The 19,630-nt window shown below is 37.4% G+C and overlaps 1 protein-coding gene across 1 annotated transcript; it reads right to left on the bottom strand.

Annotated features, from left to right (window-relative positions):
- Window positions 1–1,490: 1,490 nt before the first annotated feature.
- Window positions 1,491–16,279, bottom strand: LOC135153455 (inhibitor of growth protein 3-like). The gene is made up of 4 exons (XM_064096053.1): window positions 16,272–16,279; window positions 14,929–14,958; window positions 9,460–9,676; window positions 1,491–5,635 (listed from the first exon to the last, which is right to left on the bottom strand). Exons 1-4 carry the CDS (start codon window positions 16,277–16,279, stop codon window positions 5,486–5,488), a joined length of 405 nt encoding a protein of 134 aa, XP_063952123.1. The 3' UTR covers window positions 1,491–5,485.
- Between the last annotated feature and the right edge of the window lie 3,351 nt (window positions 16,280–19,630).

Here is a 19,630-nt window from a genome sequence, read left to right as displayed (position 1 = left end):
TCATATGGTTCATCCAGAAAAGTGTTAGGTTTGGTGAAATAAAAAATAAAAACGGAAGTGGTGGAGGGTAAGTCACAAAATTCATTACACCATGTAAATTAAAAGAAATACAAATTTGTTTACATAACTTATCAAGGAGAAAATCAATTTAGTATAATTTTCTAATAAATTTTTGATGAATTAGCATAGACAATTTTTTTTTTTACAAACTTTAAAATTCTATGTTGATGTAACTCATGGAATTCTATCTGATAAAACAAAAAAGAAAGAAAAAATTAATTGGAAAAATGTGATGTCAATAAATTTACATAAATGAGCATATTTAATGGTTTTTACAATGCTGCTACATTGTCTAAAATACCCACACCTAGACCTAGTGCTCCCTCGCATAACACATACAGGAATGAAATCAGACATGAAACAGCAAAGTAGGACAGCATTCAAATGGTGGATGGATAACAGAAAATGGACAACGGATGCTATGCCAAGGCATTAAGCCCATCTTCTCATTCAGGCCACGTGTTTAAGAAATGTGTGTGATATTAAGACTAATCTTACAGAAGTCGTATGTTTACAAACTTCGCTTTTCTTTAAAAAGTATAACAAATCATTCAGCTTCCAACTAAAGCTATGAAGCACCACACATTATAGCTTTATTTACAATGTTCCTCCTTCCAACTTCAAGGTCCACTTCCTAAATTCAGAGCAAATGTTATGAAGTCCAAGATGTAGTCAAGTTCAAAGTTGATCAACAGCTGCAGAGTTTTGATATCCATTATAAAACTGATCACTTCAAAACTTGTCCTCACTTCACAACAATTATCTGAGAGCCAAAAAACAGAATTCATTATAATTTTCTACTTCAACATTAAGGCCCGTATTCTGAAGTCTACTTTAATTCAAACTCTGGTCTAAAGTTGTGGTATAACTATGGATAGCCAGTTGCGACATCATAATACAAACTCATTTGACTTTCAAATCACTCTTAGCTGTCTGGGAAGGATAAATAAGGCCTCCACCATTAAAAACTTAGGGAAGAGCTAAGTAAACATAAGAAACATACCATGTAACCAAATTATGGCATGTTTGGATTCCCATAATTTTAGCACATATTTAGACCATGATATAAGTTAAACCCAAGTTCAGAATATGGGCTACAGGGTCTGTTTGACTTTCAGTAGCCATCATTATACCTGCTCTTGTTTGTCATATGATTAGCTTGTTTAATCTCAAAAGAATGCATATATTTTGAGTAACAATTTGTCTTCCTGCTTTGTTGTCTGTGCGGGTATGAACATAAGTGCCAAACTGTGCCTTAACCCTAAAAGGAGTGGGCTATTTGAGATGTAAAGACGACTGAGGGAGGGGGGGGGGGCCATTATGTCCCCCTTCAGATCTCGGCCTCTGTTCGATCGTGACGAAAATCGGTACGCATATTCTTTACCACTTAAACTTACACCCAATTTTACTTCAGATTTTCATTATTTCTTCTAGATATCATCTTTGTAATCTCATTTACAGGTTTCCACAAAGAAAAATTGTGAAAATTATATTTCTTTGTTTTTATAATTGATATGTTTTTCGTTGTTTTTTCATTTTTTATGGAAATTATTACAGATAATTGAACAACTAAATCAAACTTTAAATTAATTAAGCAGACCAATTAGAATGAAATAAAGTCACATTTTTATGAATTATCTCCCAAAGACTTTGTACACAAAGTATAAAAATGAGCCATTCTTGGCATGTCATTGTCACATAAAGTCATGTGGCATCGCGATGCTATACCTGTACGTCACAAATTTGGTCTCAAAAGTTGCGAGACTTCAAAGAAAAAAGTCATACAATTTTGGGGCTCTATCCCTGTGTGTTCTGGAAAAGCCAAGCAAAGCGTCGAGGGGGGATGACGGCCCCCAGTCCTTTTAGGGGTAAGAAATGATCAGATATGCCTTGGTAGTCGATAGTGTCATGAAACCTATATGTTCTCGTTAAGATGCCCAGAATCAAAAGGTGGTATCACTGCATCAAAGGAAGGCTAACAATATTGACCTCATAACATCATAGTTATCAATGACATTGGGAAACAAATGAAAATACAAGGCACTCATACAATAAACAAGTGGAACGCCTCTGGCAGTCTCGCCTGCATTACGCAATTTAATATAGCAGCAGTGCTAACTTTGAAAACTACTGTAAGATAATCATTTACAAAAACACCATTCATATAATGACATAATACCACGTTCATTGACCATAGATGACATTTGAACGGTGACTTAAGACTTGTCAACTACACCCATGTCCACATTTCATTCACTCTATCCATAAACTTTCAAAGTTATGATGGCAATTCAACAATTACCCCAACATGGCCTAAGTTTCTTGACCTTAACTGACCTTTGACCTTGGTTTTGTGACCTGAAACTCACAGGGGATGTTCAGTGATACTTGATTACTCTTATATCCCAAGTTTTATGAAATAGATCCATAAACTTCAGAGTTAGAATGGTAATTCAACAAATACCCCAAACTTTGCCAAAGTTCATTGACCCTAAATGACCATTGACCTTGGTCATGTGACCTGAAACTCAGGAAGGATGTTCACTAATACTTGATTAACCTTATGTCCAAGTTTCATGAACTAGATCCATGAATTTTTAAAGTTATGATAGTAATTCAACAAATACCCCCAACTTGACCAAAGTTCATTGACCCTAAATGACCTTTGACCTTGGTAATGTGACCTGAAACTTGAGCAGGATGTTCACTAATACTTGATTAACCTTATGCCCAAGTTTCATGAACTAGGTCCATATACTTTCTAAGTTATGATGTCATTTCAAAAACTTAACCTTCGGTTAAGATTTTGAAAATAATTCTCCCAACATGGTCTAAGTTCATTGACCCTAAATGACCTTTGACCTTAGTCATGTGACCTGAAACTCAGGCAGGATGTTCAGTAGTACTTGATTAACCTTATGTCCAAGTTTCATGAACTTGGTCCATATACTTTCTAAGTTATGTCATTTCAAAAACTTAACCTTAGGTTAAGATTTGATGTTGACGCCGCCGCCGCCGTCAGAAAAGCGGCGCCTATAGTCTCGCTCTGCTATGCAGGCGAACGAGACAAAAATGTTCAATTTTTTAAATCAATGTTTGGACCTCTGTAATATGGATAAAGAATGAAGTTGTTAAACTGATTGAATAACAAACTCTTCTATCACTTAATTTCTGACCAAGTCTTTAACATGCATTTTTATTGGTCTGCTAGTCTCATCAAGAATCCCTAGTGGGCAATAGTCAAAAACAATAAAAACAATATGACTCAAGCCTACTATACATTGAACACACTAAAACATGCTTGCATAACTTCATCATCATGAATGGCTTTTTCTCATTCAGCACAACAAAAACATTCTGCATTTGGTGAATTATGTTAAAAAGTCATCAAAAATACAATCTTTCAAGAAATCACTTCCGTTGCAGCAGCTCACCACTGAAGTCCATCAATAATTTTTTTTGTTTAGGACTATTTCACAGGTGATCATAACATCTATAGCCACTGCGATGATGTGCTCCTGTTGTTTTACAACTGTAGGTATTCAAGCCTTGATAGATATGACGATGTAACTAAGCCTGAGTCGAATCGATTATAAAATTGGTGTTCGATCGATGTCATCGAGCGCCGGTGCAGATTTTGCAAAACCGGTGCATCGAAGATTCGTTTGGTTCACACAATCATCAAATCAATCAGTAATGTGCAACTTGACTACTACATACTTGATTTATATTCCCCCAAAATAAAACCGACTGTGCAATTATGATGCCTATTCACCATTAATTTAAAGTTTATTTTGATGATTTTGATCATAGTTCGAGTCTTACTCGTCTGCTCGTGCCGAGATAATTTATGCACGATGAATTCATGAATGGAAGTCATCGCCATCGATCGTGCATGCGCAGTACTGTGCTTTAATCAAACCAGAAAATTGCCGGGAAATTGACGCGATCAACATAAAATATACCTTGCATTCATGAACAATATTAATACTTAATAATGACCATAGAATAATATTTAATCGTAATATTTAACAATAATTTGCATATGATAATCATTAATATGCATTTAGAGCTTGATGTGAAACGTTGTATTTCTTTTCAATTTTCAATGACGGACATCACATGACGATCGACTTGAGTGAGTCTGAGTGCACTTGTCTAAAAAAAAATTATCACGTCAGGATTCTCGAACATTGTCAACATGCAGAAACTCTTTTCAAGATCGTAATATCACCATATAATAATATTTTACATGACAAAACAGAGAAAATTGCGTTTGATTTTTTTTTCCATCAATTAGAAGCTACATGTAGTTTGTGACAACTTTCGGCTCTGATTTCATGAATGCAAAATATGTCATACGTCATCTAACGCGCAAGCGCAGTGTGCTTCTTTTCTCGGAGACGTCTTGATGGAATAAAAATAAAAATAATGACAGTTTTAATACTTCCATATGAACATAACATACTTTGCTGACATCGTCAATATTCTTAGTATGGCCATAAAATCTTATTAAATCGTAATTATTTAACATCCAATAATAATTTATATGAATTCAGAGCCCCATCCGAGACATTCGTATTTATTTCGATCGCATGCTCTTGTGTCTACAATTAAAAAAAATGGATTATCATATCAGGATTAATTCTTGAACATCGTCATAACTCATATTCCACAATCTTTCCTCACAATCGTTATATCAGCATTAAATACCAATTAAAATGACCATCCAGAGAAAATTACGTATTATAATTATTATCATCAATTTGGAGCTCATTTTGGATCCAACTACACGATCTCAGGCAAGTTACAGTGCTCTCCGCTGGGTGCACTTGTTTGCTGGCTGGCAAGCACGCCTGTCGTTTCGGGAGAGAGAGTGTACGGTACGGGGCTGTGGACGGGGCGGCTAGGTGTGTGCGAGTCTGGACTGCGAATCATTCAGATCGACTCTGCGTGAATCATTCAGATCGACTCTGCGTGATTCATGTCTTTAATATTGTTTCATTTTAAACTTCTATGTTGTCATCTGCAAATATAATTGTTGGAGATATTTTGGGAAGAATTCTGCTTTGGTCCCAGGCCTTTTTTTATGTTTTGTGATCATGGAAAATACAAATGAACTTTGCTCCGTCGTCAGTGCTAGTGCAGTGCGTGCATAGCGCATCGACGCGACTGCCGGAGCAAAATAAAATTGACTTGATTTTCCCGGCCTTCAACAGTCGATGCATCGATGTTCGATCGAATTAAAGCTGTCGAACACCGGTTTTCAAAATAATCGATATGACTCAGGCTTAGATGTAACACATGCATATGAATACTCTTACTAGACTCCTTTTAGTGAGCACTATCATAGTGATTACTAAATTGAATATATCATTAATGATCATCGCGATTTCTTTTTGTCCTTCTTCATCTTCTTTGATAGTCATTTCTGCTTGTGAGACGATGATGACGATGGTGGTGGATCCTTTTTTTCTCTACGTTTCATGGCTGAGGCACATTGTGGACAGAACCACTTGCCCTTAGGTGGGTTGGTGATCCCTACACAACCATAATGGAACCATTCAATCGGACACTGCAAGAAACAAACACAATAGTCATCATTATATCCATTAACATTATGGACTCTTAGAAAAGATCATGAACTAAAAAACTAATATATAACGGATTAATGAATTACATCATACAATAAGAACTTAAAAGAACCTTAATTGCTAAAACAATGCATAAGCGATGTTGTGTCTCACCCACTTGTGAAAATGACAAGAAATATCGCGATTTGCAAGGGCATGCAACAGAATTGTATCAAAAGTTCATTGTGAAATATCTGGGATGGAATGACATTTTTCATAAGAGTCTTGCGTACAAAAACTTTAGAGGAGAATGAAACCTTTGGAACAAGATAGCTTGTGTGAAAACAGAAAAATCAAAGAAACAGATCAACGAAAGTTTGAGCAAAATTTGACAAATAATGAGAAAGTTATGAGCATTTGAATATTGCGATCACTAATGCTATGGAGATCCTCACATTGGCAATGCGACAAAGATGTGTGATGTCACTTTTGAACAACTCTCCCCATTACTTTATTAAATATTTTATTAAAACTGCCTCTTTTGTCACATCTATCAGTAGATCATGTGTTCTTTCTATAGGAGGGCATGTAATACAAATTTTTAAAGAATATATCATGGATAAAGAGTATGTATCACCATAAGAAAAAGCAAAAAGAGACATTTTGGGGGTATATTATAGTCCATCAAAGGGAAAGTTGTTCACATGTGACATCACCATGGAAATAAAAGGAAGAAGAAAGCTTGTTCCCGTCCACACTGCACGCATCGAATTGTCGCCAATTCAATGGCCTGGCTCTTCGCTTCAGTGCACCGCGCCGCCATCTTGCTAGTCCCCAGAGTGTCGGATCGTACTGCGCATGCACGTAGCTTGGAATTCAGAATTTTCAGTGCATAATTAGATTTCGGTCTAAAAAGGACAAAATTGGCCCAAGCAAAGTATCTGAAATACTGACCATGAAAGTACATGTACTATTATTTCCGTCCATGATGTAATGCTACAGAAAAAAAGAGAGTCTGCACGCAGGGGTTGTTTTTAACAGATATATGGCGCAATATAAATGCTGTGGATCATCATCATCATCAATGGTTTTTTTTTACTTAAAAGGTCAAGTCCACCCCAACAAAAAGTTGATTTGAATAAAAAGAGAAAAATCCAACGAGCATAACACTGAAAATTTCATCAAAATCGGATGTAAAATAAGAAAGTTATGACATTTTAAAGTTTCGCTTAATTTCACAAAACAGTTATATGCACATCCTGGCTGATATGCAAATGAGGAGACTATGACGTCATCCACTCACTATTTCTTTTGTATTTTATTATATGAAATGTGAAATATTTTTATATTCTCCTCATTGTCAAGTGATACAACAATTAATTCCTCTCTGAACATGTGGAATCAGCATTGTTTAATACTATATGGTTCAGTCAAGTTGGTCCTTATTGTCAAATCTGTAAAAAATAAAATATTGTATAATTCAAACAATAAAAAACAAAAGAAATAGTGAGTGATGGACATCATCGACTGACTCACCTAATTGTGCATTATCACATGTTTTGTGAAAAATAAGCGAAACTTTAAAATGTCATAACTTTCTTATTTTACATCCGATTTTGATGAAATTTTCAGAACTATGCTAGTTTGAGTTTTCTCTATTTATTAAAGTCAGAATTTTCCTGGGGTGGACTTGACCTTTAATGACCTTTGACCATGGTCATGTGACCTGAAACTCGTACAGGATGTTCAGTGATACTTGATTACTCTTATGTCCAAGTTTTATGAACTAGATCCATAAACTTTCAGAGTTAGGATGGTAATTTAACAAATACCCCCAACACGGCCAAAGTTCATTGACCTTAAATGACCATTGACCATGGTCATGTGACCTGAAACTCGCACAGGATATTCAGTGGTACTTGATTAACCTAATGTCTAAGTTTCATAAACTAGATCCATAAATTTTCAAAGTTATGATGGTAATTCAACAAATACCCCCAACTTGGCCAAAGTTCATTGACCCTAAATGACCTTTGACCTTGGTCATGTGACCTGAAACTCAAGCAGGATGTTCACTAATACTTGATTAACCTTATGTCCAAGTTTCATGGACTAGATCCATATATTTTCAAAGTTATGATAGTAATTCAACAAATACCCCCAACTTGACCAAAGTTCATTGACCCTAAATGACCTTTGACCTTGGTCACGTGACCTGAAACTCGAGCAGGATGTTCACTAATACTTGATTAACCTTATGCCCAAGTTTCATGAACTAGGTCCATATACTTTCTAAGTTATGATGTCATTTTAAAAACTTAACCTTCGGTTAAGATTTTGAAAATAATTTTCCCAACATGGTCTAAGTTCATTGACCCTAAATGACCTTTGACCTTGGTCATGTGACCTGAAACTCAGGCAGGATGTTAAGTAATATTTGATTAACCTTATGTCCAAGTTTCATGAACTAGGTCCATATACTTTCTAAGTTATGATGTCATTTCAAAAACTTAACCTTAGGTTAAGATTTGATGTTGATGCCGCCGCCGCCGTCGGAAAAGCGGCGCCTATAGTCTCGCTCTGCTATGCAGACGAGACAAAAAGTTGAGTATAAACTCATGTGAAAAGTCTTTCCACATCATTTCCGTTGTATATTGGTGCAGTTAAATGCAGAAAACACAACACATTTCCATTTCGTGTAGTAATTTCATGGAGCAAATTACACAGAAATCGCACTCGTTTGCATTGCAAATGAACATTAAAGGGACTAGCAAGATGGCGGCAGTCACGTGACTACGTACGATCGCAGGCAACACTTCTTCACGCACGATCAGCTTTCCCCTCCCTTTTATTTCCGTGGACATCACACATCCTTGTCGCATTGCCAATGGGAGGATCTCCATAGCATTAGTGATTGCAATATTCAAATGCTCATAACTTTCTCATTATTTGTCTGATTTTTCTCAAACTTTCTTTGTTCTTATTCTTTGATTTTTCTGTTTCGACACCAGCCTACTTGTTCCAAAGGTTTCATTCCCCTTTAAGTAAAACTACATGTACATTTTAATGTGTCAGCAGCATAACATCTTGTTTATAACAAGACCATTAACCCTTACACAGGCCGCTAATTTATGCGTAATTAGTATGCAAAAACAAGCTTTTTCCTTTAACTCTCTATATAATAATGCTCTAATAAATGTGTTGTGGTGTTCTTAGCAAATGTACCTGAAAAAAATTACGATATCAGATAAATTTATTATATTTTAGTGTTTTTTTTCTTCAACTTCCCATGTATTTCTTTGGGGTTTTTTACCTCGTTTTCATTTTTCTTTTATGAACTTTGTCGAGGACTCTTTTGCAATCATAAACAGCAAAAAACAAAATTCATTCAGACCAGCAAAACAAAAATGATCATACATTTATAATTTTTTGTACATGAAATGACTTTGTACATGGTCTGACATGCACTTACGAGATGTTGCGTAATTTTAGAACCGCATACCCGGGCATCGCAAAATTGGTTTCAAAAGATGCGCGAGACTTGAAAGTAAAAAGTCAGCAAGCGGTGCGGTCAAAAAAATTCTCCGAGGCCCCCCGGGCAGCCTAGATAGGGTTAATACTTGGGTAATATAACGTTAGTTATCTCTTACAGGACAACAGATTTAATGAAACATAACTTTCATGTGTTCATCTTTTACATAACACTTTTTAAAAGTAATGTGAATGGCACTCCTGACTCCAATTACACTATAAAGAGCTGTTTTCCACCACCACATATCTACTAATAACCCCCCCCCTCCCCCTCCTCCAAGTAAATAAAGCTCACCTTGGGGTTGTCACATCCCACCATTTCACCATAAGAGACCTGGTTACACAAGCAGTATCTAGGTTCATTAGGATCAAAAGTCCAATCATATGTCTGTGTGGTATCTTCAGCTGGTTGTTCTGCTAAAGGTTCTGAAAGTGGAGTTAGTTCTACTCCTTGCTGCTGCTGTGTCTGTTGCTGATGTTGTTGACTGCTTGAGCTCGATGAACTCTTGTGTCTACAAAAGGAAATAAATATGAAATTACTAATGCAAACTGGTATCACTGTCATATCATGATAATATAAGACATTTGTAAAGATTATTTAAAGGGAAAAGCAGAATTGAACTCTATGTGATAAAACAAAAAACAGTCATAAGTAAAAATATATCAAGCAAAGTATGAAGAATGAAAAGCATTTAACCATGTTTTTAATTTACAACAGGTGATCCTGAACAGTATAATTTTAAGAAGTGAGATCCCATTACTCCAATAATTCTATCATGGATTAAACCTGAAACAAGTGGAACGCCTGACAGTCTCGCCTGCATTACACGATTCAATATAACGGCAGTGCTGACTTTAAAAACAACTATTGAATAATTATTTACAAAAATACCATTCATATGACAGTAAAATACTATGTTTATTGACCCGTAATGACTTTGATCATGCAACCTGAAACTCTTGCAAGATGTTTAATGATACTTGATTACTCTCATATCTTCCAGTTTTATGAACTAGATCCATAAACTTTCAAAGTTATGACGGCAATTCAAACAAGTGGAACGCCTCTGGAAGCCTCGCCTGCATTACGCAATGCAATATAGCAAGTGCTGACTTTGAAAACAGCTTTCATACCTGCCGACATTAAGAAATTAAAAATCCTACTCTGATGGTGCGATTCCCAACTTTTTTCCGGGATGGAGCAAAGCGAGCGAGCAAAAAATTTGTCCTTAACAAGACAAAAGTCTAATTTTGTAATAGATTTAGACATAATAAAACAAGTTCTTATTTACCCTTTACTTTAATTTTCTTCTAGTTATTACTAGAAAGCAGTATAAAAGCAAAGTTTGTACAATTATAATTTTTCATTTTCACAATTATCCATTGTATGTAAAAAATAATTTAGAAAATATAAATAAATGAATATTGACAAAAATAATCACAACTCTTCACATTGTAAAACTTACTGATTTTGCTTCAAAGTACATGTATCAGCACATTCAGTGTATTACTATTGATTGATATCATACTAGCTTTAACTGATTTACCTGGGGGCCGTTTCATAAAGCTGTTCGTAAGTTAAGAGCGACTTTAAGAACGACTGGTGATCCTTTCTTACGCGCTAAACCATCGTCTATGGTGTATACCATTTACCAAAAGAAAGGATCACCAGTCGTTCTTAAAGTCGCTCTTAACTTACCAACAGCTTTATGAAACGAACCCCTGCACACTAAAAAATAATTATTTTGGGGGATATTTCTTGTGAGGCCCTCTATTGGTGGTCTAGATTTGGATTCAATATTTTTATTTCTTAACGGTCAAGTCCACCCCGGAAAACTGTTGATTTGAATAAAAAGAGAATACAACTAGCATAACGCTGAAAATTTCATCAAAATCGGATGTGAAATAAGACATTTATGACATTCTAAAGTTTTGCTTATTTTTCACAAAACAGTGATATACATGTACTAGGCCCGTTTCGGGTACACGTGTACACGCACGGTCAAGTCAGTGCACGTGTACTAAATTCCATCACCGTGTACACGGTAGCATCTGCATAAAGCTTGCATGGGATTGTAAAGTCAGTGAACAAGCTCACAGCCTCACATTAAATCTTAGTTCTCAGACACTGCACATGTTTTAATCACTAATATGTCAGAAGGTGATGGTGCAGACAATTTTGTTGGAATTCTATTTACAATAAAATTGGTGAAGTGCAAGTAAAAATCATGCTCCTAGTGCTTACAGCATCCTGGAACCTACAGGAGGCTTTAACCCTCTGATGACAGGAAGGGCAGACCCCCGGAAGACAGCAACTGATGGGGCAGTAACTGCTTTAGCTGGTAGATGGTTCCAGATACGAATGGTACGGGGATAATATGAAAATTTGTATGCATCAATCGTTGCTTGTGGTACAGAGAGTTTTAGCATATGATCTCTTCTACTGATGTATGGAGCCTGGGTTATGAAGTTTGGAAGCTGGATATTCACAAGCTGGTGGTATATTTGATAGAGCATGGTGCTTTGTGCAAGGATACGACGTGTGTGCAGCTGGTCCCATCCCAAATTTGAGACAAGTCCTGAGGCTGATGTAGATTTTCTATAGTCGCGGGTGACAAAGCGAGCAGCTGTTTTCTGTACCCTTTCCAGGCTTGCAGCCGTAGTAGAGGTGTGGGGATTCCAGGCTTCAGCACCATACTCAAGCTGCGGTCGAACCAAGGCCATATACGCATTTGATTTGGCCTTTTCAGAACAAGGTGAGAGAGTTCTTCTCAGCAACCCAAGGGTTTTGCTGGCCTTGTTCGCAATAAGTTGACAGTGCGTATTCCATCGGAGGTCTGCTGTGTTGATATCTCGGTATATCACACTGTCGTCTGCAAGGAGGCGCATCTTGGACTGGATATTTGCAGTGATGTCGTTGATGTAAAGCAAGAAAAGGGCAGGGCCGATCACTGATCCTTGAGGCACCCCAGATGTCACTGGCATCCAAGATGACCGTGATCCCTGAACAACAACTGCTTGTTGTCGGTTGGTGAGTAGTGACATGATCCAGTTTTGAGTGTCTCCTTTGATGCCATAGTATGCTAGCTTTGTTTGCAGATGGCAGTGAGGTACTCGATCAAAGGCTTTCTTGAAATCAAGAAATATGATATCCGTCTGGCCTCTGCGTTGTAGGGTGTGTGCCCAGTCATGAGTGGCTGAGATGAGTTGGGTAGTTGTAGACAACTTCTGCCTAAACCCATGTTGTTCATCTACTAGGATGTTGTTTGCAGCTACATGCTTTGAGATGTGACTAAGTACTAAGTGTTCCATTAACTTACTGCAGATGCAAGTCAGGGAAATCGGCCTGTAATTTCCTGGGTCGCATTTATCACCCGACTTGTGAATGGGGGTCACCAAGGCAGACTTCCATTCTGTTGGAACAGTACCTGTATTGTAGCTCTGTTGGAACAGGAACCCAAGAGCCGGCGAGATTTCAACGGCTACAAGTTTAAGTAGCTTAGGAGGAATCTCATCCGGTCCACAGGCTTTGGACGGGTTGAGACCTGACAGTTGTTTAGCCACACCAGTGCGATGAACATGCAAATGTCCAATGTCAGGATAGTGCATAGAACCTTCCACAGATGTGTGACAAGCCTGTTGGTTTGTGAAGACAGAGTGAAAGTAAGCATTTAGGCACTCCGCTTTGTCTTTGCTAGTCATGTGGATACCCCTGTCAGATTTCAGAGATGGAATGCTGATGTTTTCAGACCTGCAGCATTTGACGTAGGACCAGAACATCTTAGGATTTTCTTGTAGGCTGTCTCCTATGATGTTGTTCACATAATTGTGGTGTGCCTGGTGAACAAGCTTAGCAACCATATTTCGGTGCTGTCTGTAGGCCTTCCATCTTAACGTACTAGGGCCCTTACGGGCTTTCTTGAAGAGCCTGTCCCGTTTCCTCATTTTCCTTTTCAGGTCAGTGGTTATCCATGGAAGGTGTCTTCGGGACTTGCTGAACTTGGATGGTATCAGATCTTCCATGCATTTCTTGAGGAAGACAGCTATCTTCTTCCAGTTCCCATCAACAGATTCAAGCTCTGGATTTGAAAGGAGGAAATCTGAAGAGAACTTTTCAACAGCATCTTTGATGGCTTCCTCATCTGCTCTGTGGAATTGGTAAATCTTCCTGGAAGGGGTGCGGCCTGTCTTAGGGTTACCCGAGAAGACAAAAGATACAACATTGTGGTCAGATATGCCTGGAAGTACTTGTACATCTGTAATAAGGCTTGGGTTAGATGTCAGGAGAAGATCCAGGGTGATACCCGATGCAGGGCGGGTTACATTCATAACAAGTTGTACCAGTGAAAATTCCAAAAGGGTGTCGAGCAGGAGCTGGTGGATGCTTGCACGGCTCATACTGCTAAATATGCAGGATTCCCAATCAATATCCGGAAGGTTGAAGCCTCCTCCAATGATGATATTAGGAGGACTTCTCCTGTGTTTGGAAACCACCTTAGATATAGAGAGTTGGAGTTCCTCAAGATCCCAATATACAATATTTATTAAATTTTCATTCAAAAGATGTCGATGAGCCTAATAGTTAATATGAGGGATGCATCCAGAATTTCATAAAAGAGCATAAAAATCTTTGATACTCTGTTTATTTTTTTCCACAAAGTTTGTCACTCAAAAATATTTGGTAAATTCCTTTCAAATTTGCTGACAAGAAGTAGTCTACTGATGTGAGAGCACTCATAAAAAGGGAGGGGGAGGGGGGCACAATGCCAGAATCTCCCTAAAGATTGCCTTTCCCAATCAATACATTAGTGATCGAATCATTAACAAAATTTGACGTTGTCTACTGTCACTGTGGTTAGAATTCAATTTATTTTCAAAACATAATCAATTTATTTATTTCTGCAGAGGTAACCCATTTCGTCATCAAGACATGTGAGCGTCTTTTTTCTCTTTCCAGCTGGCTCAGCAGTAAGATTTTCATCCTCCTCCTGTACCCCCTCCTCTTCCTCCTCTACCTCCTCCTCCTCTACCACCACCATAACCCCTTGATCTTCCTCTTCGACCGCCGGCCTAAGAGGGGTAGCTTGGGCAGCTTTCCCTTTTCTGGTCCTTTTTCTGGGAGGTATGTTTGAAAACGCCGTGGTATCGCCTCGTAATCTGTTGCAAATATGATAATCCGCCACCATCGGCACGGCGTTTTATAGCAGCGCGGACGGTTGTTGCGCAATCGCTGCCCAGTCATCACCGGCGCAGCAAAAGCGCAACGCGAACGCCTGCAGCGGGCTGAGAATGTGTACCACATGCCACCCAAAGAAGGAAGCGTCGTGGCGGAAGCTGTGTGAAGCGTGTCGAGCGCAAGGCAGTCGCCTTGTAAACGGAAGCAGCGTAGCAGAATTGTCTTGGGAACGGGCCTGAAAACCACGGGCGATCGGTGCCGCTTTTAATGCGCTTTTACTACGCTTTATGCGTTGGGGCTCCGTTACAGCTACGAATATGTCGTTTGTAATACGCTCATGACTCGATTGTGATGCGCTTTGGCACCTCCGCGATCTCGCTACGTAAGTTTTGAACATGTTCAAAATTTTGTGGCGACCATAAAGATGGTGGCGATCCTTGCCGCTTCAGAAAAGATCAAGGTACGACTGAGAAGATTGAAAAGATCAAGGCACGATCAAGCTACGTTATACCACGCTTTGTCGATTTTTGACGATCGCAGTGGAATCGCCATCTAGTGAGATAGGGGTATTAATAAGAAGATACTCACGAATCTAAATTGCTGCTACCCTTCTTCCTCCTGAAATGAAGAAAATAGTGGTTACTAATAACAAATATTTAGGAACTTAAAATATGTGACAGGATTCGAGAAACATTTGTGTCACTGTATTCTGACAAAACAAGTGATAGCAGCACAATACATGCTAATGAATTCTATCTATGAGTACTTAGTATTCTTTGAATAATAGCTTCTTCACAATATTGACATTTGAATTCAAAACCTTCGATCATTGCAATTAAACTGTGGAAACTAGTGCTGAGTCATTACGTTTATTAAAAAAAACGTTTCAACATTATGAATAGACGGGTGTTTCGTTTTACCTTTGCGCAAAAGGGAAAAAAAAACCGCCTTTAGAATGTATATTTCAGTAATAAATAATTCTTATTTGAATGGAAAATGAAGTGAAATTACGTAATATTTCTATCCAAAAAGACAGAAGATTCACATTTTTTAGTCTAGATCTAACACCCAGATGTATTTGAGCATGTGGGGGAAAAAAGAAAAGTCACATGGTTTGGTCTTTCGATCGTTCTACTTACATCCTGTCATTAAAATGCGGATAAATTTTACTACTTGTCAACATTAACCTGTTTTATTACAGTTGATGGACATATTAAGTTACCCAAATAGAGGGAAAAAAAAAAAAATCTTTACTTGGAATCAACTTTTTTATCATGCGAGCAGCCATCTTGGAATCTGACATCTAACCATTCAATGTCAATTTTTAACAAGTGGAGCACCTCTGGCAGTCTCACAGGTGAATTATCGGATGGTCTAATACCACTTGGTCTACTTATCAGTTCGTCCAACTTCACACAGTCTAAACTCATTTCGTCTACAACCAGTTTGTCTAATATCCAATTCGTCTAATTCCCACTTGGTCTAATATCCAATTCGTCTAATTTCCATTCGGGGTAGGGCTGGTGGGCGCAAAACGTCACCGTGAAGGACTATCGATGACGAGATAGTCCGAAGTCGCTCATCAAATGAATTATTCTAATCAAATATAATTCTTATAATTAGGCTTACATATCGATTATATAGATGATGATGAAAATTATATCATACCCATAATCATTATATCACCGCATGCACATTTACAGAACAATAAGTTTGGGACCTTGTAGCTTATAATGGTCGAATGGCGGGGTTTCATCAGAATAACATTATTATGAAGAAAGGAAAATATAATTTAATTGATTGTGTGGATACGTATCTGGTAAACATGCTTATGCCTCTTTTAAATCATTGTTATGCACCATTTCAGATGATACTTGAACTTGATGGAAAATAAGCAATAGTTATGCAGTTTGGGGGATTCCAAAAGTTACAAAGCCATTAGATCATGTAATTTTGTTATGAATATTTTGTTTAGTTATTCCAACCGTTAGTTTGGAGGCAAATAACAGACCATTTAGATAGAGTTTGATAACACTATACAGGTTTATTGGGTTAGCTGCGACAACATCACTGCGACCATATTGGTAGCAGCCATATAGAAGTGTTATTAACACAGTATAGTCAACGTTTGCAGACCTTTATCAGTTATCACCACAGTAGTCATTCATCTTATATATCTTCTCATTCTGTTTTTTGTTCTACTTCTTCCCCTCCTCCTTAAAATGGATTGGCAGGGTTCCCAGCCCATCAAGGAAATCAAGGAAATGTTTTTTTCAGTCATGGAAAAATCAGGGAATTGCCTCAAATCAGGGGAAAATGCCTCAAATGAGGTTAAAATCAGGGAATTTTGATCGGCCCAAAAGTCGAAAGCACAATAGTCAGTCAGACTCTGTTATATTTTGTTGTATATTAAAACAACATTCATTGAATGACATGTTATGATGGTTTTTAGTGTAGCCTATTGTACTACAGTACAAGTAGCCTACTGGTACATATAATTAAGAATCATAATAGGCCTACATGTATATAAAAAAATAATAATACATGTAATCCACTGCAAAAACTTAGAAAACATGAGAAAATGGGAATGGGTTTGAATAATCATCAGGGAATTTTTAAACTTCTTCAGAGAAAAATCGGGGATTTTTGTTTTCTTGAAAAGCTGGGAATCCTGATTGGGTTAAGCCAGACGTAACTATCTACAGTAGATCATATACATAGATATGATCGTATAATAGCGTTATTTTACAGAAAAGCAGCAAAATTTATTGTTTTTCCCTATAACCTTCAAAAATCCCCTGAAACAGACAAATAAATCCCCAAAGTTTGTTTAATCCCCAAATAATTTTGAAAATCCCCATATTTTTCAAAATTTAGGGATGGAAATATAGTCACTCTAACTGTACTCCAATATCGAGGGGCGCCCTTGTGAAGATTTGAAGCCGGAGCGCGGAAAGTAACTTTAAAAATTTCAACAGAAAATTGAAAACAAGTCACCATGCAAACTTCACAAATTAGACCAAATGGCATGTAGACGAAATGAATGTTAGACTATCTGGAAATTAGACCAAGTGGAAATTAGCCCAAGTGGAAATTAGACCAAGTGGAAATTAGCCAAAATGGAAATTAGCCAAAATGGAAATTAGACCAACTGCACATTAGACCAACTGGATAATGGACCAAGTGAGGATTAGACCAACTGCAAATTAGACCAACTAGTAATAGACCAACTAGTATTAGACCAACCGACTATTAGACGAACTGGTATTAGACCAAATGCAATTAGACCAAGTGACAAAATACATTAGACCAAATGGCAATTAGACCAAATGAAAATTAGACCAAGTGACGATTAGCCCAACTGGGCATTAGACCAAGTGGCTTTTAGACCAAGTGGTCATTAGACCGAAAGAGAATTGGACTAAGTGGGCTCAGCCCAAGCCTTGAAATAGGCAGGCGCTCATAAAGCCATCAGTTGCGCCCATAAAGCCCCAAAATCATCAAAATTTTGACAACCGGGCGCAAATATTTTCCAGATAATTGCCCCCGCTGTGAGTGAGCAGTGAAGCCATATCATACATGTAATTTAAATATCTGAAAAGCCAAAATCAAGTAACTTTCAATTTACGATAAACACAGTTTAAAATTGCCAAGTGCGTCTTTTTTTCTGTACCATAAAAAGTGAGCTACGTCCGTCTTTTTTTTCTGTTATACATGTGCGCGCTTGCTTCGGGTAGCGGTTTTTCCATACTTCACCATGTGCAATTTCTAATAAACACATTTCCAGTTGGTATATCACAATTCTGCGATATAGTAATTCGAATTGCACAGGAGATAAATCCCTGTTCACAGCACATACCATGTGCGAGTCTTTTATCCTCACAGTCGCCGACTTTGCTTGTCAAAACGGAGCCTTAATAATAAAAAATAACTTAGCTTATAGTTGTGAATTGTAGTTTTTTAATTTCTTTCTTGGAGAGGGGTAAATATCAGACAATAAATCATCAAACAAGGCTCCATCTAAAAAAAAATAGGAGGACGCAGTGCACTTGAGTGTGGTGTTAGCTAGCCAGTTTGAGCTCATGTTCTCTGCCAGAGCTCTGGGTAAGAATTCTATCAGTAATGTGTTAGCTAGCCAGTTTGAGCTCATGTTCTCTGCCAGAGCTCTGGGTAAGAATTCTATCAGTAATGGCCTAAGTGATGGTGATTTTCCGTTTCAGATGTTAATTTTTGAAAACTGTCAAAAAACTTTATGATTTCTTCATTGTGATGAATATTTAAGTTATTAATGAATACATTTTCACCGAATTTAGACTCTCCCAGAATGAAAGGCATTTTCTGTGGAGATCTACGTTTTCAAATAACTTGTGAAAAACTTAAGGTACATGAACCTACAATACATGTACATAGGCTGTGGCTATGTGCTGGAATTTGAATAGACTGAGTTAGATATTGATTTCATTTCTTTAACATAATTTATATGCAATCCAAGTGCACCTCACAGTCACAATCACACACAAACACTCACCCACACCCGTGATTCTAACCATGAAAAAAAACCTTCAAAATTATTTATTTTTTTAGAAATTTATTTTTTGATCTGAATTCTCTCTTTCTCCATCTCTCTCTCTTTTTTTATATTTATATTTTATTCATTTATTTACATATATATATATTTTTTTTTTTGGGGGGGGGTTCATTGATTGTGGTTCATTAAAGATGAAAAATAAATAAGCCTATGTGTGTGTGGTTGTAAAGGGGATGTGGAGTGAGGGTGTCAAAACACACTTAAACATTTAAATCTGATTTCTTAAATGTTTGAATAAGCCTAATACTAAGCATATGCTATTCATGTACTAATTAAAAAATTGCAGGAGCTGCGCTTACTATAAACAAACTTGCGGTGTGGTTCACCGTTATATTTATATTTTTTAAGTTGCCCCCGGTTCCTGTAAAAAGCCCGTGAGCCGGGGGCAATTAAAAAAAATTGCCCCCGGCTCACAGGTGCTTATTTCAAGGCTTGGCTCAGCCCGAATGTTGTTAGACCATCTGATGATTAGACCAAGTGATATTAGACCATCCGTCAGTAAATCGTCTCACCTGCATTACGCGATTCAATAGAGCAGCAGTGCAGACTTTGAAAAACAAAAACTACTATAAAAATAAATATTCACACAAAACACCATTCATATAATGATACAATACAACATTCATTGACCCTTAATGACATTTGACCTTGATCATGTGACATTAATTTGTCAGTGATACTTGATTACCCCTATGTCCACAA

Source organism: Lytechinus pictus, chromosome 3, assembly GCF_037042905.1.
Source record: "Lytechinus pictus isolate F3 Inbred chromosome 3, Lp3.0, whole genome shotgun sequence".
NCBI lineage: Eukaryota > Metazoa > Echinodermata > Echinoidea > Temnopleuroida > Toxopneustidae > Lytechinus > Lytechinus pictus.
This window is presented reverse-complemented; position numbering and strand designations above follow the sequence as displayed.

What these genes read in the sequence shown, in the direction of transcription:
- LOC135153455 (XM_064096053.1), bottom strand. An exon ending in GGTAGCAGCAATTTAGATTC is followed by an intron (nt 9,677 to 14,928) that starts GTGAGTATCTTC and finishes TTCCTTTTGTAG; the next exon opens with ACACAAGAGTTCATCGAGCT. An exon ending in TGGGATGTGACAACCCCAAG is followed by an intron (nt 5,636 to 9,459) that starts GTGAGCTTTATT and finishes TGTTTCTTGCAG; the next exon opens with TGTCCGATTGAATGGTTCCA.